This window comes from Pelodiscus sinensis, chromosome 3, assembly GCF_049634645.1.
Source record: "Pelodiscus sinensis isolate JC-2024 chromosome 3, ASM4963464v1, whole genome shotgun sequence".
In the NCBI taxonomy this organism is placed as follows: Eukaryota; Metazoa; Chordata; order Testudines; family Trionychidae; genus Pelodiscus; species Pelodiscus sinensis.
This window is the reverse complement of record NC_134713.1, coordinates 90,477,017-90,497,669: the sequence shown is the minus strand read 5'-3', so window position 1 is coordinate 90,497,669 and position 20,653 is coordinate 90,477,017. Positions and strand designations below refer to the sequence as shown.

Genomic DNA, 20,653 nt, shown 5'->3' with positions numbered 1-20,653 from the left:
GTGCTCTAACTATTGAGCTTTGGGACATTGTTAGAATGTGCCCTCAATCTCTCTTGCTAAAGCTGTTCTACCAGGGCTAAATAATAAAACTAAGCAGCTATTGGAGCAGAGGGCCTGGACTGAGGGTCACCACCACCCTAATCACCAAGCTACTTTTTATTGCTCTCTTTCTCCAGCCCAATGATTATTTACAGGGTTCGACAAATAATGTAATATACTCGCCTGTGGCGAGTAGATTACAACCTGGAAGAGCCGGTGCAGAGCGATCTGTGCATGCGCAGAACGCAGAACTGCGCAAAACCGCATGGCTGGCGAGCGGGGCTTGCCGGTGCTTGGCGAGCCCTGATTATTTACATATTTAATCCCTGGTGGAACAGGTTCTACAGGATAGACTGAGCGAGTCCTATGTCGGAAAATCCCATAGGTGTGTGGAAGGAGACCAGGGTTCAAATCCTTTCAAGCTCTGTGTGTGAGTGGGAAGCCATTGAACTTGGGTCACTGACTTCCCAGGCAACCTCTGTAACCATTGGGCTAAAATGCATAAGGCTTGTTGGTACTCCTTTTCCAGCTGAGTTCTGAATAGAACCTGATCCAATAGGCAGCTGCAGGGTTGAGGCATGTATGTGACTTACTTGTCCGAATGCCCATCTTCCTGTGCTCTTTCAATTGCTCTGGGCCTTAAGTGGGACATAGGTGTTCAGACGCTTTGGGTGTGTGTGTACTGCAATAAAACACTCATGGATGGCCTATATCAAGCTGAAGCTAGATAGTAATAAGAGCTGCCAAGGGAGCCTGGATTGCTGTGGGGAGCCCTGGATACTCTACCCGCCCTGGGTAGCATATCCCAAGGGGCTGGGATATGGGCAGGAGACTGCTTTTAAGTACCCCAGGCCCTGTCCAGGGAAGGTGAAGGGTCTGGGGCTCCTCACAGCAGCCCAAACTCTCTGGTCAGCTCTTACCACAGCTAGCTCTTGATTTCTGGCCTGATCGGGAGATGGGGCCTCAAGGGGAAGAAGGCTTCAGGGAAGGCCTGATCAGGAATGGGGCCTCAGAGAAGGAGGAGGGGCAGAACAGAGAGGAGGTGAAGCTGCTGTATGTGTCCCTCTTTTGCCTTTTGAAATGGTGATTACCCTCAGGCTTTGGCTAGAACCTAGGCTCTGGGACTTCATGGCTGAGGAAGGTCTTGGGCCAGCCCTGGGTGTTTTATTGCAGTATAGACACCATGAAACATGTCTACCCTAGGAAATTATTTCAAAATAAATTATTTCTAAATAATAACTCCCAAAATAACTATTTTGAAATAGCGGGCCCACACTACAGGGAAGCCTTGAAATAAGTCCGAGACAGGCTCCCTTAATGTGGACGTGCTACCTCGCCTTAGAGCCCCAGGAGGCACTGGGGAGTAATTACTTTGAATGACTCTGGGGAGTAGTTATTTTGAAAGAGCAGCAGCGGAGCATCCATACTACCACTGTTTTGAAATAACAATTTCGAAATGAGCATTATTCCTTGTGGAAAGCAGGAGTTGTTATTTCAAAATAGCGAGCCTCTTATTTTGAAATAACGGGCTTGGTAGTGTGGATAGTTCACTAGTTATTTCAAAGTAAGTCCCTAGTGTAGACCAGGGTAGGGGTGCCAGATTGTTTAACAAAAAATACCAAACACCTCCCCTCTCCCGCCAAAAAAAAAAAAAAGCACCAAGAGAAAAAAAAGAAGGAGACCAAAGATGTTAATCAAAAAAAAGGGGGAGGAGGGGAGGAGGAGGAAGGATGGAGGAGCCATGACCGATATTTCCTGGTTTTTTTTTACTGGACAGAGCCCGCAAATACTGGACTGTCCAGATGAAAACCAGACACCTGGCAACCCTAGACCAGGGCTCAGAGTGGAAGCAGCTGTTTGCATATTCAAAAGCAGAAATTTAGGCATGGAAGGAACTTTTACCCTGATAATACACACCGTTTGGGCACTTAAGAGTTAGACAGAAGTTCTGTGCATCTCAGTGGAGCCAAAATGGTGACTTAACCAGCTAGATTGGGAGGTAGGCATGTAATTCCTTTTAAACATCCCTGGCCTTAAGAGTCAGACTCCATACTACTCCTTTCAGGTTTGGAAGCTTACAGGTGGTTTTGTGCTAGCTTTGTACCTCTGAAATTCTGGGCTGGTCCAGGGGCCAGTGCTGCTCCTGTTACCAGTTACATCAGCTTCAGCCAATGCTCTAATTTGCACCAGCTCCAATCAGTCATATGTTCTGCTATGTAGAATGCCAGAACCCAAAGCACTAGGGCCAGTCCTTCCCCTCTGAACTCTGTATGTCCCAGGCTGCTATGCCAGGGGCTGTGAATGGGGGTGACGTAGTGCAGTCTACACCAGCTGTCTGCTTGAGAAAACTGCGGGAGGCCATTTAAACTGGTGTTGCAATCCCTGAGCTGCTGTAAAAGGGACACAGAGCTGGACCCTTGGTCTCTGCAATACTACTAATGAAGGCTAGAAATGTGTTAAAGTTAAAGAGTCAAAACCCTAGCCAGGAAAGGAAACAAAGGCCCTCTTGGCAGAAACAAACAGAAAATAAACAATCAAACTCTTCACAAGACCGATTCCTCAATTATAGTAGCTTGGACTCACAAGAGGCCAAAGCTATGACCCAGTGGCATATACACAATGTAAACACAAGCATGCAGTAATTAGCTTCATGTTAATTTTGAAGCTTCAAAAGCCTGGGGACTGATCATGCACTAAGGTCATTAACCACAGCCACACTGATTTATTTCTCACAGCAGGCACTCCTTTACTGTTGCACCAGAGAAATGACATTTCAACTTGGAGCAGTTTGGCCTTTGTTTCTAATGTCACTAGCTTGTATGGCTATGTCTATAGTACTATTCCGCATCCTTTGAGCATGCCCGTTATTTTGAAATATAACAGGCTCGCTATTCCAATATCCCTGTAAACCTCATTCCACAAGGAGTAGGGGACATTTCGGAATAGCAATTTATTTTGAAATAAGTGCTGTGTAGACAGCACCAAATTTTAAAATAAGCTATGTTGAAATAACATTGAGATAAGATACGCAATATGCGTAGCTCAAATTGCGTATCATATTTCGACCTATGGTGCAGTATAGACACACCTATATGTGTGGGGGAGCATGGAAGGGAGTTAATATTACCTGGAATTGGACCAGTACACCTTCCCATGTACCTAAGGGTGAAACTTTCTAATTACAAGAGTAAGTTTGCTGAGCAGTCAGTACCAAACTTGCCAGAATTCCTGGACTGTTCTTTTTTTTTTTTAGAGGAGGAGTAGATATTAAAACATAGTACATTTGGAAATGACAGGCCTGACTGGCCCAGAGCACACTGAAGTCAATGAAATCCTCCCATTGACTAACAGACTCTGTATCAAGCCTTTCATTTTTAACATGTGGAATGGACAAGGATAGCCAACCTGTTTCATTTCCCGTTCTCTCAGGGTTACTTCCACATTTGACTAAGCAGGTGTTGCTCCACTACAAGATGTCCATTACAATGACAAATACGACAGAACTAGTACATAGTGCTGGTTTGTCAAGAGTTAAGGAGAACAGTATTTACAATCTCTCGCCTGTTGATTTTCATTGGGCAGCCTGTGCCTCTCCTGAAAGAATCTACAGTTTTGCCGGGGAGGCCAGCTTCGTCATTTAGACAACACTGGCCTAGGTGCTGTAGCAGTAAGTTTCTTACAGTTAAGTTCTCTTGCTAAACCTACAAAAAGACGCAGCCAGAAATTTCAATATACCCATTTTATAGCTCTAACTCCTCAAACAGCCAACCTCCCTCAAAATGTCTTTGCCTTAACAGGAAAGAAGATTATGTGCAATCAGTGCAACTTGGAACACTCTGTTGACACTGAGGGCCAAAATTTCAACATGCTGTTCCACAAGTGACTTCCTCGCAATGCACATCCAATCCTTAAGCAGGCCCAGCACTTCATTGATACATTCAACCCCACACTGATAGGATCAAATGACTGGTCCTGCTGATCTCAATGGATTTTGCATCAGGTCCCTCATCAATACTTTCTTTGGTGACTAAACAATATGGGTGAGTTCCTGGCCCCAGTAATGTCAGAGAGTTTGCTATTGACTCCAGCAGAGCTCTACTTTCAATACACAATAAAATTCTTTTTTATTTCCTGTTTTGTTTATCTTCTGTTACAAACCCCATGTGATTTTTCTGTCAGTTCTGCCTGGAGCTGTTTAATTGAATGCTAATGAAAGCCAGGCTTATAAACAAAAGAAAGTGATCAGAGATCAGCTACACAACTTTTTCTTCAAGAGAAATACTAAATGAGCAGCTTACTTCACTTAGCTGCCCTTTGTTTTTCATTCATGTGTGTGACCGTGTGGTGTGTTAGTGAGTGTAAGGAAGGGGAATTTATCACTTAATATTTTAAGCCTATTGGTATTATGTTACATTGTCTTCAGCTAAAGTAACAGCTACTCTAACCTTGATGAATGGCTTTGGGAATTTTAGCTGAGTCGTGGTTTTGGAAATCTAATGAAAGCCTGATAGGACTTCAACTATATTTATGAGAGCCAAGTGCACATTTATCAGATCCGGTCTGGAAATATGTGGGACACACACACACACACACACACAAATTAGGGATGGATGAACTAGTACAATAAAACAGCAGAACTGTTCTGAATCTTGGTCTTCCTGGCTATTCAAATCAAACTTGAACTTTTAGATTCAGATATATGAAATGGAGAATAGGAACATTTTTATCTACCTAGCTCTATCAACTTATATGTTATCCCTTTTGCATGAAACCTGCTCCTGTCCAAATCCTTCTTTTCCTCCTCTATTCATTTGACTCTTCCATTCTTCACCTATAGACCATTCCCCACCCAAAGAAATTGCTCACCCCTCACTTCTGCGATGCATTGAAGAATCACAAAGCACCCACTTGGTTTTCCTTAGCAAAGTGTTAACTATTAAACCCACGAAACTAACCTGCTTTCAAAGAGCACTCTCTCTTCTCTGCCTGATCAAAAGTAATTCTCAGCACAGAAATACCAGGTTTCCAGAGTTCCCTGCATTGACGATCACTGAACTCCAGTCAGAAATAATTGAACCCATTCAGGCAGAAATACTCATGTATGAAAACCTAAAATTCGTTTTCCACAAATATTTGTGCATGTTTGGTTTCCTGCCAGTAAAAGCCAATCTCACGTACACCTTTGTAGAAAGGAACCACAAAAAGGTCATGAGCATGGCCAAAAGCACATTTGTAAAAAAATGTGAGCAAATCTTTCTGAATAATATGCAGTTTTTACTCAGTTCTGCCAATGGTGCTTTTTTCCACTGTGTTCCATAATGCATTTTGTATCTCTGGAAATCACAGCAGTACTTTGTATTGTTTGCCTCATAACAGTAGCCACAGCAAACTGGTACACTAGTTGACTCTCCTTCAGTAGGGTTTTCATTCAAAGGTCAAAATCAAAGAAAGATCTAAACATGGGAAGGGAAAAGACGCATCTCATTAAACTGGAGGGGGCCTGTGTCTTGGAGAATGGATTACAGAAGAGAAAGTGCAGATGAGAAAGGGAAGCTGGGTCAGTTGCAGGGCAAAGGCTCGAGTATAACGCAGATTGGATGACTTTGGGCCCCTGGCTTGGAAAGGGTAGAAAATGCCAAAATAAATCTTCTGAGGATTTTGGCGAGGCTTGAGATACCTGAACATAGGAATTGCCAGGTTGAATTAGACCAGTGGTCCCCAACCTTTTGGAGCTGCTGGGCACCCGGGGGTGGGGCCGCTCACACGCCGGGCACCTGGGGGCAGGGCCACACATGCGCCCGAAGGCGGGGCTGCGCACGCACCTGGGGGCGGGGCCACCCATACGCTGTGTGCCCAGAGCTGGTGCTACCCATGCACAGCACTCCCAGGGCTGGCGCCACAATTGTGCAGCATGCCCAGGGGTGGGGCCACCCATACGCTACGCGCCCAGGGCCGGAACAGCTCATGTCCCGTGCTCCCGGGGGCAGGGCCACCACTGCCCATGAGCTGCATGCCTGGAGCTGGCGCCTGTGCCATGCATCCAGGAGCTGGCAGCGCCCATGCGCCTGGAGGCAGGGCCGCCCACGTGCTGCGCACCCGGGGCCAGTGCCGCCCCTATGCCTTGCGCCCGGGTCAGCGCCACCCACGTGCTTCAAGCCCGGGGCCAGCACAGTCCTCGTGCCGCGCACCTGGGGCTGGGGCCGCCTAACCACCGCGTGCCTGGGGCCGGCACCGACCATATGCTGACTACCCGGGGCCGGCACCACTCATGCGCCCAGGGGCTGGCACCGCCCATGCACTGCGTGCCCAGGGGTGGGGCCAGCCCCAATCACTCAGCGAGCACAAAGAAATGGCCCGGGGGGGCGCCATGGCGCCTGCGGGCACCGCGCTGGTGACCACTGAATTAGACCAATTGTTCTCAAAATTCATTGACCATGACTCCCTTCTGACGACAAAAACGTACCACATGACACCAGGAAGATGGACCAAAGCATAAGCCTGTCTGATCCCCACTGCCCTGCATGGGGACAGGGCCTAAAGTCCAAGCTTGAGACCCACTGCTCTGGCCAGGGGGACCAAAACCAGAGCTCAACAGCTACAGCCCCAGGCGAAGTGTCTAATCTGAGCCCCATCACCCAGGGCTGATGCCCTCGGGCTTTGGCTCTGGTCCTGGGCAGTGAGGCTTGGGCTTTGGCCCCAGGTTCCAGCAAGTCTCACTCTGTGGGCAGCAGGTGGAGCTCCTCCTCCCCCACTTTGGGTAGGCCAGCCCCTGGGCTCTGCCACTTTCTCCCATCCCTCCCCCCATGGCCAGAGCCCCCAGATCTCTTCCTACCCCCTCCATGGTCAGAGCCACAAGTCACTCCTCAGAGCCATTCAGAGAAGCCCCAAGTATCCCGCCCTCAGCCAGAGGAGCCCCAGGGCAAGCCGAAGTCTGGAGCACCCTGACACACACTTGTCCAGAGGAGCCCTAGTCTAAGCACCGCTGTGTCTGCCCTCATCTCCCCAAACCAAGCTACCCTGGAGAAAAGTCTCTCTTTGGAAATGGGTTTGCTATGCCCCCTATAGGTTCTGGGGTGGCTGAGATGAGTATGTGCTATTTTGTTTCCTGGGTTCTTCAGTAATCTCCATGCAGTCCATGGAGATTACTGAGGAACCCAGGAAACTGAATAGCACATACCACCCTCTTTAGCCAATGGCTACTCCAGAAAAATCCATGGGGCATAATAAAAGAAAAGCCTTAGCCCAAACTCTGCAATGTGGGTCGCACAGCCTCCCCTGGCCTATTATACCCACTGCCCAAGGACCTGACCCACTTTGGGATTCTGATCCGCAATTTGAGAGCTACTGATCTAGACTAATATGGGCCTAGGATAGCTTGTCCACAGAAGAATTTACAGTTTGATCCACCTAATTATCCCAGTTGTCTTACACTCCACCTCAGAACCTAGCATCGTCTCCCACGAAGACCTCTCATTCTACTTCAATGGGGAGAAAACGGAAGCAGAATTACAACCCATCTTGACAGACCAAAGGCTACAATAGCAGAATGAAACAAAAGAATCCTTCCATGTGCTTTATCTGAATATGCCTACTCACCATAGGCAAATGCCTATGAGAGATACCAGTGATTCAGCTGACTAACAGCCTGTCTCTAATCTCACCTTCCTGAGCCAAGTCACAGAGACAATTGTGGCAAACAAACTCTGTCATCACTCATCCTTTGCCAATGTCCTAAATCCCTAACAGTCAGGAGACAGACTTAGATGCAGCATGGCAACAGTACTTGCTGAATTAGCTAAAGTTCTGCTTATGACTATGGAGGAATGACTAACATCAGTGCTACTAGATCTATCAGTGGCCTTTAGCAGATGTAACAACATACACATTGCAAAGTGGCTTTTGGTGTTAAGTGTGGTTTTCATTTTTTTCTTAACAATGAACCCAGTTTTGCTTGTCTTCCTTTTGCTTTTTCTAAGACTTTTTCCCCCCTGCTTCCTACTGTGTAGTTTGCTGAATGAATTTAACCTGTGGAGCTCTTCTATATTTGAGGTGTCATTCAAGAAGGAACAGAACTTTCTTTTTGTAGAAGAGGGGTAGTTTGGAGTAGGGAGACAGAAGTGGCCTGAAAGTTGAGCTAAAGGGCTTTATTTCCCCTACTCCAGTAGAAAAATAATCTTAGACTTTTAGCCTTAAATCTCAGTTTCCAGGCTTGTGTCACCATAATCCAGTCGTTAATATTATTTTAACCCAGTTGTCTTTATATGTGAATTTCCTTGATTTTATTAAAGATCTTTTTTTAAAAAAAAGTCCATCTCCTTTATGGAGGTGTCTGGAAGCAGAGATGTCAGATGTTCGTGGCTACTGTTACTGGATATGGTGTAGCTGTGAATTTAATAACTTTTAAAAGAGTAAAGGGTTCTATTTTGCATTCAGATGTACACACGCAGAGAAATCTCATGGGAGAAAGATGCTGTTGTAATTTATGCTTCATCTAACCACATTGGCTTCAAAGAGGTTGAGCACTGGTATAAAACTGGGAAGACTATGGTCCATTACTCGCTCAAAAGAAATCACCTTATGTGCTTCATAAAGAGATTTATTACCTTAAAGGACTTTTTTGTGGCATACAATATTTTGCAAATATGGTTTGGCACAAGTCCCATAAAGCACAAAGTAAGATTTGACAGTAAAATATATGAGGAGTTTCTTTTAAAGTACTTACTACATATGAACAGCAGACACTTTTCAAAGTGAAATGTCTTGACCAATAAGAAGATGTTGCCAAAATACAATGTACATACACAACATCACCATCACCCAGAGAAAAAAAAAATTACAGTTCCAAGCATTAAAGTTCACTCCTGTGCTGTTTGCTCAGGCTCTGACAGCTAAAAATAAAATGAATCCCCTGTCCTTCCTCTCAAAAAAACAAACCAAAAAAAACCCCATACTGGATATGACTGTTAGTTATTGCAGGGCAGTGAGGTTGTTTCTCAAGCTGTGCAACAGTGTAGGAGTGGTCAGAGGAAGTAAGAACCCATTTCTGTCTCTGGATGAACACCCTGGAACTTGGATCAAGGTCTGTATGATTAAATGGGTGCTATGGTCTTGCTATCCCCAGAGAAACTGGGTAGGGAGTGTATGGGGAATGAATGGACTCTTGGCTCCACTGCTTTCAGTACACTGCCCAGGAAAGCTAACCCAGTACCTGGGAGCATTGAGGGGGTGGGGTGGGTGGGTGAGGGGTAAGGTAGAGATAAGAGTATGAACTGCTGCTCCCCATAGACCAGCCTTGACCACTGACTTCCACAGCAAGGAGGAGGCAGGGAGGGAATTGTAGCTCCCTGAACCATCATTCCATCCCTGTGATGTTCCAGCATGGGGCAGCAAAACTCTTCCCTTTATTGTGCCCTGTGGCTTTATGAAACAATTCAGCCCTAAAATATTAATAGTAGCAAAAAGTTTGTCTGGCACCTGCACAACTCATTGCAAATCTTCCAGCACACACTCTAACTGGCTCCCCAGACACAAATCAACCACACAGCTAGCGCACATATTCACCCCAAACATCACTCGGAAGCTTAGAATCATAGAATAATAGGACTGGAAGGGACCTCAAGAGGTCATCGAGTCCAGCCCCCCGCCCTCAAGGCAGGACCAAGCTCCGTCTACACCATCCCTGACAGATGTCTATCTAACCTGTTCTTAAATATCTCCAGAGAGGGAGATTCCACCACCTCCCTTGGCAATTTATTCCAATATTTGACCACCCTTACAGTTAGGAATTTTTTCCTAATGTCCAATCTAAACCTCCCCTGCTGCACTTTAAGCCCATTACTCCTTGTCCTGTCCTCAGAAACCAAGAGGAACAAATTTTCTCCTTCCTCCTTGTGACACCCTTTTAGATATTTGAAAACCGCTACCATGTCCCCCCTTAATCTTCTTTTTTCCAAACTAAACAAGCCCAGTTCATGAAGCCTGGCTTCATAGGTCATGTTCTCTAAACCTTTAATCATTCTTGTCGCTCTTCTCTGTATCCTTTCCAATTTCTCCACATCTTTCTTGAAATGTGGCACCCAGAACTGGACACAGTACTCCAGCTGAGGCCTAACTAGTGCTGAGTAGAGCGGCAGAATGACTTCACGAGTTTTGCTTACAACACACCTGTTGATACAACCTAGAATCATATTTGCTTTTTTTGCAACAGCATCACACTGTTGACTCATATTCAACTTGTGGTCCACTATGACCCCTAGATCCCTTTCTGCCATGCTCCTTCCTAGACAGTCGCTTCCCATCTTGTATGTATGGAACTGATTGTTCCTTCCTAAGTGGAGCACTTTGCATTTCTCTTTATTAAACCTCATCCTGTTTACCTCTGACCATTTCTCTAACTTGCTAAGGTCATTTTGAATTATGTCCCTATCCTCCAAAGAAGTTGCAACCCCACCCAGTTTGGTATCATCTGCAAACTTAATAAGCATACTCTCTATCCCAATATCTACATCATTGATGAAGATATTGAACTGTATGGGTCCCAAAACAGACCCTTGAGGAACTCCACTTGTTATCCCTTTCCAGCAGGATTTAGAACCGTTAACAACAACTCTCTGACTACGGTTATCCAACCAATTATGCACCCACCTTATCGTGGCCCTATCTAAGTTATATTTGCCTAGTTTATCAATAGTTATATTTGCCTAGTTTAGGATGTCTGTTGAGTCAGTGTGAAGCAATGGAAACAGCTACAAGCATGGTGAGGCCTCTTTTTTTCCCTGAAGGATCACAGGTTCAATCTTCCCTAGGCTTTGCAGTCTGTTGTTGGGTTTTTGTTTGTTTGTTTGTTTTTTGTGTTTGTAATGTCTGAGCTTTTTTACACACGTGACTTTATAAATTACACCTGTGGGATAGCACAGATTTTCAGTGACTAGCTTCTAGTTACATACTTATTAACTGATTTGGGCCTAAAGCATGGCCTGCCAAGTGCATCTAGGGTGTTAGGCCCTCTCTTACTCTGTGGCCCTCTCTTCACATGTGGGCAGGAGCAGGGAATGGGAGGAGCATGGGTTCCCTTCCCACCCATATGACAGTCAGTGTAGCTGTGTCAATGCATTGGGAGAAAACACACTGTCAGGGATACAGTTGATGCAATACACTTTCAAACCAAACTCTGTGTGTGTGTGAGTAGCTTATTGGGTGGAACAGAAATTACTTTTAAAAAACAGGAGGACAGAAAATCCCATAATATTCAGCAGCTAATTCACAGCTTAAAGTACAGTGCTAACATTTTTGGCCTCAGCTAATTCAGCTGTATAGATTTCCTTTAACTACACCCCCCAGTTCTTGCACTAACATCAATGGCAGTTCTGCCTGCAGAACTCAGAGAGAGGAGATGCCTCTAGGGGTGGATCAGCCAGGAGGCAGATTTCATAAGGGATCCGCATGGTTTTTACTCGGTGTGAAAGCACAATTCCATATCTCCTCCCTCAGGCCCAAACACACACTAGTGCCAATGGGAGTTTTAGTAGCATAAGGAAAGCAGACCCAGGAGTTCAGAGGCGAATGATTAAACAAACCCAGTGTCAGTCTCATATGATGATGATAACAACATGGTACCTTTTCCTTCCTTCTGACATCTCTTTCTTTGTACAATACATTTTCTGTTTTCGCTGGTAGCTGGGCATGGGTTGCCCTGTGCTGAAGGATGCTGTAGGATTTCTCTGACTCTTGTTTCATTTCCTCTCTTGAAGCCACATGTTTTGCCTTTCTTTGTGCAGGAGCTCCATGGACTCCACTCACTAGCTTCACAGTGCACTGTAACAAACATAGGTCATGCTGAGTGGAGCAGGGGCTGTAGGGCACACAATGCATGCAAGATATTCATTTTATTCTGTATCAAACAAAATGTAAGAAAAGTGAATTCACCTTCAAACTGAAAAGCTGGCTGGCCTTGAGCAAATACATCTTTCTAAGGCCAGGCTCAGATCAGGAAGGGTATGTCTAGAGAGAGGCGCTATTTCAGGATACCGGAGGCATGCTGAAATAGCTACACATGTCTTTTAAACACGCTTGTTATTTCTAAATATTTTTCAAAATAATGGGCATGCTATTTCGGCATCCCTGTAACCCTCGTTCCATGAGGGTTAAGGTATGTCTCGAAATAGCACGTTAAACTTGGAAATCTGGAGCTGTGTAGATGTGCCGAATTTCAAAATAAGCTATTTAAAAATACAGTCAAAATAAATAAGCTCTTTAAAAATACAATCAAAATAAGATACACAATTTGCGTAGTGCAAATTGCATCTCTTATTTCAAATTTAGGGTACGGTGTAGACGCACCCAACCCGGGCTCTCAATTTTACCTGTCCAAACTGGGAGTAACTCTGTTTACCTAAATGGCATTACCTACATGGCATTACTGAAGAGGTATAACTGAGAGGAAAATGTGGCCTGTCCAGGATGTACTTGACATGAAATAATGCAAATCAGTTATGTGTAAGTAGGACTATTTCACACTGGCTGCATCACTTTTGCCAGCTGCATTCCAGGGGAAAAAATGGTTTGGCAAAATGAGGCATTGGGCCTGATTTTGCTCTCATGCTGCATTGTACAGAAACATAGTTCCACAAACTTCAGTGGAATTAAACTTGATTCACACCTGTGTGAGAGGAGAATCGGGCCCATGTTGCCAACTCCCTTGGTACTGAACAGCTTAGTCAAGATTCATGAAAACGATGCTATTTGTAAAACATACCGAGTAAAGATGGGCAAAACTGGGACAGATGTTGGGTTTGAATAAGTGACCTAGTTTGGCCCATCTCTTCATTTTTCGTCTGCAGATTAAGTGTGGTACAAGTTTCATACCATAGATCGCTTCTATCATACTCTGCAACAATATGAGAATGGATTTAACGGCCTAATAGATTTTTCCATCTCTGCAACTTATTTCCAAATTTTACAAACCCTAGAAGACAGTTGCTCACAAGCAATCTCCACTTAATTATTGTGGGCTCATTCTACAAGGGTTTAGGGATGTCTCAAAATAGCACATTATTTTGAAATTTGGCACTGTGTAGAGGTGATAAATTTCTAAATAAGCTATTTTGAAAAGCAATCGAAATAAGATGCACAATTTACGTAGCGCAAATTGTGTATCTTATTTTGAGTTTAGGGTGCTGTGTAGATGTACCCTAAGACACCTCCTCAATGGGTGGGAGGAAGGAACCCCACCATCTACTGCTAGGAGCTGGTTCGCAGAGCAGGTTGGGTGTGCAAGAGGAAGCATACTGCATTTTCTGAAGGAGTGGAGTACAACCAATAGTCTGCTAGAGAGTTTGGGAAGAAATCTGTGCAATAGGATTACTGAAGTGTTCCGTATTTTCCCAAACACTGGCCTATGCTTAACTGGCACAAGACAGCCCATCATAATTGGAAGTTGCTCCTCAGAGGGCAATGGGTTATTCTGATGGGGCCAGAGGACAGATGCAGGAAACACCTTGAGATTATGGCATTGAAGAACACCCCCTGTGACTGAACTTTCTTAAAAATAAGTCAGATGTAATTTTGAGTTTGTGTTTCTAACTCTGAACCTATTCCTGCAAGTCCTGTCCTGCGCAGACTCCCTGAGAGGTCAATATGAGTTCCTCACGTGCAGGGCTTGCAGGCTCAGGTCTTAGGCTGGAGTCTCTACTTACCAATACTGGTGCACTCCATCGTGTGATTGTTGGGTTCCAGCCCCTCAGGGCAGTTTTCAAGGCACTTTCCGTTATGTAAGTAAAACCCACTTTTACACTTTGTGCAGAAATTTTTGGTGAAGCAGGTATCACAGTCAGCTTTACATTCTGTAATGCAAAATGGGAAGAATTACAGCCTGTGTCACCCCAGTTAGACATTAAAGCCCTGATTTGCATGTATGCCGCTGTGCTTTACACCACTCTGACAATGTACAAGGGCCTGCCAGTGAGAGTACATTTTATTCATAGCCACATTAAGTCTCCTTTACACTGTGGGAAATGAGAATTAGGCCAAAGGGGCTGCATTCAAAACTGCCTTGCCCTTTGAATAGTCATTAAGAACTGTGCAAAATGGGTGCACAATGCCCCCAGACCAGAATTGTAACATATATCCACATTGGACTCACATTGCACAGGGGTAAACAACCAGTTAAAATGCAAGGCACTGGAGAATCAGTTCCACCAAGTATATCTCCATTTGTTCAGGAAAAACTAAAAATGTATTTCAGAATTTAGATTTATTTATTTATGTATTTCTGGTCCATTGCATTTTGTTGCAATCCCACAGGATTTTCCAGAACTATTATGTTTATATCATTCATACAGGACAGAAGCAAGCTATCAGACATGGATTTTTAACAATATGAGAAAACCTGTATATCTAATATTCTGCAAGCAAGATACAAAGGCCATGAATACATTTACTCTAGAGAAAAGTTCACAATCATTTAAAGTTGTTTAGTAGCTTGGAGGTTATACAAAAGTAGAATTGAGTTTCAGCATCCACTGGTCAGGAAGTAAGGAGAATTACTTAGCTATAATTCCTATGTCTGATTTAGTCACCTAGATGGCTGGTAAATAAAGTCAATCGAAAAGGGAGTTCTCTAGGTTTTGGTTTAAAAATTTCAAAATGTAAAATTTGATCAAAATTCAAAAAATATTGATGGGGAGGAGGAACTAAGAAATGCAAGTTAGGCATCTAAGACCTCTGAAAGTCAATGAATGGGACCGTGCCAAGTTCACGGCTCATTTTGGTCAATTTCACAGACATGGAATTTTAAAGATCAGAAATGTCATGAGTTCAGCTATTTAAATCTGAAATTTCATAGTGTTGCAATTGTACGAATACTGACCCAAAAAGGAGTGTGTTTGTGGGTGAGTGGGGGATGTCACAAGTTTACTGTAGTTGAGTGGCAGTACTACCATTTTTAGTTCTGTGCTGCTACTGCTGGTGGTGCTGCCTTCAGAGCTGAGAATCTGAAGTAGCAATTACTGGTCAAGAACCCAGCTCTGAAGGCAGGGTCACTACGAGCAGCCATACAGAAGTCAGGATGGCATGATATGGTATTGCCATCCTTACTTTTACTGATGGGGCACTACCTTCCAAGCTTGGCACCTGGCCAATAGCCACCATTCACCAGGTGCCCAGCTCTGAAAGCAGCACAGAAGTAAGGGTGGCAAATACCACAACCCCACTCCCCCAGTATAACAAGGTAACCCACCTGCAACTCTCTTTTGGACCAGGATCCTTAAATGAGAAATGCTGGTCCCCATCCCAGTGACATCTGAATAGTGTAGGGTAAAAGCACACAAAAGTCCAGATTTCACAGGGAAACACCAGATTTCATGGCCCACAGCATGTTTTTCATGGCTGTGAATTTAGTAGAGCCCTTTCAGTGATAGTCTGGCATCTACCCACAGATGGACAGTGGATCAAACATCCAAATTGCAGAAGCACCTTTGTGGTTACGCTATGCACAAAGTATAGTTACAGCGAGGCCATGCAAAGGAGCTCTGGAAACCTCACCGTTGAGCAGTGCTCTCCGGTATCAAACTCTGTCTTATGGAAGAACTGAGGTCCAGCTGGGATGACAAGTGCATTGCCAGTGAATTTATAAACAGCATGGATCTCATAGTCACAGGCTCCACTCTGGGAAGTTGTAGTGGCCCATGACCACTGCTACAACCATTCAGCTGTAGCTGTGGCACTAGGGGATTAGACTACAAACCTTTATCTCTGAATAAGGATGCAGGAGAGAAATCCATCCCCAGTGCCTAGATAGGTTATCCATACAAAGACTTTTTACCTAATATGAATTTCACTCTAACCTTACACTCAGGTGAATACCTATTGTACCAATATAAAAAGACTGACCAAACTAAAGAATTTATCTGTCTACTATTTAACTTCCTTGATTCATTATGATGTTTAGTCTCATATCAGAACAAAAACGCACAAAGATACAGTGTTGTTTCTCCAGCACTTACTTGTACACTTATTTATTTCTGGATACCGGGTTCCAAAGTATCCGCTTGGACATGAAGAAAGACATACCCCGATCTGTTTCATGCCAATCCTCTCCAGAACAAAAAAGAGTCTGGGTTTGCATGACAAGCATCCATTGTAGTCAGAACATGTTGCACACCCTCCTTGGCAACCCTGGCTCACATTGGGATGCACTGAAAAGACAAATTATTTTAAAAAGGAGAAAACTAGATTAGACAACCCAGTTATATGATTATGCCTCTGTACTGAATGCTGTGTTAAAATCTTACATGACAGCCTTCAAGGGCTGGTTCACTTTTGCTTCCGTCGTTTATGACTTGACATGTTGCCTTCATACGTATTAAAATGGGAATCTCAGATGATATGCTCATATGCTGCAGGAATAGCTAACAATAAATTACACCTGAAATTGATTTTGCGATATACCTGCACCTTGGGCAAGATTCAGGATTTTCCATCAGGAGCAATGGCTTTGCTGATATTGCTTGTGTTGGCCTAGTATATGTTTGCACGGCAAAGTAAAATTTGAGCATTAATACGCTTGTGCTTTTTGTTTCATACTTAAGATGATAAGAAAACCCACCCTAGTCTGTAATGGCTTTTATTTAAGTATCTTTTTTAATTGATACTGTGCAAGAATGTGGTAGCGTTAGATCCGATACAAAACTGCCTTTTAAGAAGACACAAAGAACCATCCTACTCACTCATTTTTTCCCTGGAATGTTCACTCTGGCATGTTTAATCTTCAGCAATTACAACCTGATGTTCAGACTTAACTGTGACATTTAGACTACCCCCATCCCAGCATAGAACATAGGTAGGAGTTATACTCCAGTTTCAATGGCTTCATTCTATATTTCTGTTTCTTCAAGAAACAGAGAGAAAAACCGTGCCGCCTTTTACTACATAGACATATGTATTACTATGCTTTCAAATATTTGGTTCTCGTTGTACTTATGTGCACCAGTTGTTTTTAAAGCAAACAATAGGAAGATATTGTAACCGACCTTTTCAGCAGGAGAGAGACGTCAGTGAAATATTTCTCAGTGTGATAAAGGGCAACAATTTGAGAGGGCATGACACTATGCATCTTTCCACACTTTAGAAGTATTTATACCACAGGTTGTTTTCTGTGGTGCATACTTAACATGGGAGTCTACTCTGAAAAGTGACTATGCATACAGAGGCCATTTTCATAGGCAGGAATGGTCAAATGATTAAGAAACTGAAATTGTTTGAAAACTATTCGTCATTTTCCATCACTGACCCCAACAAGGAGAAGAATATGAAACTGAGATATAAATATTTGTCATCAAAGCTAGTGTATAAAATACACGAGCACTTCTGACAAGAAATATATGTCAGCACCAGTGACAGGTAGATCTTTATGAATAACCTCTTTTGACAGAGCAAACCCTATGTGCAGCTCCAATTAGGGAAACCTTCATGTGTAAGGCCTTATGACAAGCAGAAAGTTTTATTATGCAGAGCTGACAATTTATCAGCATTAATATAAAATCCATTAAAAGTAGCTCGGGATCTACTGGTAGATCTTGGAACCTTTGACGGGTGATACTGACTGGTTTGGTCAGGAGGCTGTCAAGTGCCAGCACTTCATCTGCCCCAAGCACTGCCATGCTTCTCCTGCCCTCTGCCTTGGAGCTTTTTTCTCGTTGTGCAGAGCACAGGAAGAACAGGAGGGGGTGCTGATGTCACAGTGCCCCCCCATCTCCACAGAGCAGAAGGGGGCAGGGATGGAGACAGTTTGCTGCCTGTTTTTGGGAGTGGTGCAGGGCCGGGGAGAGGTGAGCCTGCCTTAGCTTCCTGCACCACTACCCAGCAGCCACCTGTGGTATATGGTGCCCAGCTGGGGCCTGCATTCCAAACCCTGGCCTCAGTCCTGACCCCCTCATTCACCCTAAACCCTTGCCCCAGCTCTGAGTCCCCCTGCACCCAAACTCCCTCCGAGAACCTGCACCCTGCACCTATGGTGCACCTCAACTCCCTCCCCCATGCTCAGCCCAGAACCCCTTGCCACACTCCAAATCCTTTAGCCCAAGATCAGAGCCCACATCGCCCTCCCTTGCACCCCAGTCCTCTACCCCCTGCCTGATAAAAGCGAGTGAGGGTTGGGGAGGGAGGATGGAGTGAGCAGGGGTGAGGCCTTGGAGACAGGGCGGGAAGGAGGCAGGGCAAGGGTGTTTGGGTTTGAGGTGGATCCTGGATTGCACTTAAATTCAAAAAGTGATCTCATGCTTAAAAAGGTTGGCGACCACTGACATATAGCAATGTAACCAGTTGGGGCAGTAGGGGTCTACAGAAGCTGCAGCTGTGCCTCTGTAGCATTTTAAGTGTAGCCATAGCCTAAGGCTGTTACCAGGGGGCCCCCAGACAAGTGGTGTGAGGGGGCCTGGCTCTGCATCCCTGGAAGGGGAGAGGCCTTGGGGAAGGGGCAGGGCTTTGGGGAAGGGATGGGTCCGGGGCAGCCAGCCCTCAGTGCCACCCAGCTCTCCGTTGCTCTGGCAGCAATTTAAAGGGCCAAGGGCTCTGGCTGCTGCTGCCACCAGAGGGTCTGGCTCTAACCCAGGCTGCTTTATAATGTTGATTTTGAACATTGATATAGAATCATAGAAGATTTGGGCTGGAAGATACCACATGGGGTCATCAAGTCCAATCCCCTGTTCAAAGCAGGACCAACCCCAACTAAATTATCCCAGCCAGGGCATTATCAAGCTTGGCCTTAACAGCTGCTAAGGATGGAGATTCCATCATCTCCCTAGGTAACCTATTCCAGTGCTTCACCACCCTTCTAGAGAAGTTTTTTCCTAACAGCCAACCTAATACCATCAAAAATGAGATGCTGAGAAATTTTTAAATAAACTGAATCCTTTTTAGATTAAATACCTTAAAATGGATCCTTTTTGACTACAGGCAGTCCCCGAGAATACAGGCAATCCCTGCCGCCGCTGCCGCTTTGCTCCCGGTGCCTCTGGTCTGCTGGGGACCGTCTCCAGCAGACCAGGGACACGGGGAGCAAAGCCGCGGCGGCGGCGGGGTCCCGTGCCTCTGAGGCTTTGCCAGAGCAAAGCCTCAGAGGCGCGGCACCCCACCGCCGCTGCGGCTTTGCTCCCCGTGTCCCTGGTCTGCTGGGGGGGGTGCAGCTAGTGCGCTCCCCTCCCCAGCAGACCAGGCTTTTGTTGTGGACCCTGGGGTAGAGCAGCTGGGGTGCTGCCAGGTTGGTCCTGCAGGGACCTACCTGGCAGCCCAGCTGTTCTGTCCCAGGCTCAAGATTCAGCCGCGGTTGAAACTGATCAGTGGCTGATTCCAGGAAGCTGGGGGCAGAGCAATTCTGCCTCCAGCTTCCTGTAGTCAGCCCCTGGTCAGTTTCAGCAGCAGCGGCTGAATCTGGAGCCAGTTCCGACTTACATACAAATTCAACTTAAGAACAAACCTATAGTCCCTATCTTGTACGTAACCCGGGGACTGCCTGTATTGAATCTTGTGTCATCCCTAAAGCAAAGGTGCATTACATCTCAAAACTAGAACCATAGGTAGACTGTTATAATGGCGAATGTAAGAAGCGGTACTTAAGAGGAGGGTTCAGTAAAATGTTTCAGACATTGACATTTCTTGAAAACTCAACACTATGGTCTATCATGGAACCCAATGAAGAAAAGAAATGGGGATGGAAGGCTACTTTTGTCATTGATCTCCAAACCAGCGTGGAATATTTTTCAAAATTAAACAGACACTACCAAAGCTATTCTTTGTTGTGGATAAGAGCAGAGATTATTCAGTTTGGATAGCTTTTCCTGGGCCTAACTTGAAATCATCCCAGGAGATACGTAATAATGTAATGGACATAAACATTGTATATTTAAAATACTTACAAGTCACAAATAACTGAATGCAAGGTGTGTCTGTATCTATACCTTTACATTTGAGGAGCTGACCCAGGAACAAGCTGGAACAAAAGGTTTAGTTTCTCAATAGATTACATTTTGATTGAAAATATTGTGGATAAGAAAACAATACAGATGAGAAATGGGAAGAGGGATCTGGATAAAGGAACTGATCTGGATGAGTGGGTCTTTATATGGGAAAGGGTATAGACATCTTCAGTTTGTGTACCTCATATAAATGTGTATATACTACTGTAAAGGTTGAGGTGGGCAATGAGAGGCCTGCAGGTCAGACAAGGTTCACCCTGCAGGCTGCCAGACACTTTATTTACCTGCACATCTCCAGATACAGCTTCTCATAGCTCCTGTTGGCAGGCCTGGCTTTTGGGCAAGGCGAGCAAGGTGGTTGCCTTGGGCCCCACGTGTTCAGGGCCCCACAGCTCCACACATTCAGGACTCTGTACTGCCCACCTCCTGACCCCGCCCACCCAGCCACTCACTCGCTGTCCTGACTGGGGGCCATGCAGCTCAGCCACACTGCCTTGAGCCCCACAAATTCTTTGGCTGGGCCTGCCTATTGGCCCCTAAGGAACTGTGGTAAGGTAAAATATGGACTATCCTTAGGAGAGAAAAACTTTCATGCTGGCTACTTACACAAGAGAACTGACAAGAAGAGGCTAGGTATTTAAAAA

General features: G+C 45.0%; 1 protein-coding gene across 1 annotated transcript in view; it reads right to left on the bottom strand.

Moving 5' to 3' along the window:
- RSPO3 (R-spondin 3) overlaps window positions 1-20,653 on the bottom strand; it is an 89,032-nt gene that overhangs the window by 29,448 nt on the left and 38,931 nt on the right. Inside the window, exons 2-4 of the mRNA XM_006139432.4 lie at window positions 16,041-16,232; window positions 13,734-13,880; window positions 11,656-11,853 (exon numbers count right to left, since the gene is read on the bottom strand). Coding sequence (XP_006139494.1) covers window positions 11,656-11,853; window positions 13,734-13,880; window positions 16,041-16,232 — 537 coding nt within the window. The remainder of the gene's footprint in view (window positions 1-11,655; window positions 11,854-13,733; window positions 13,881-16,040; window positions 16,233-20,653) is intronic.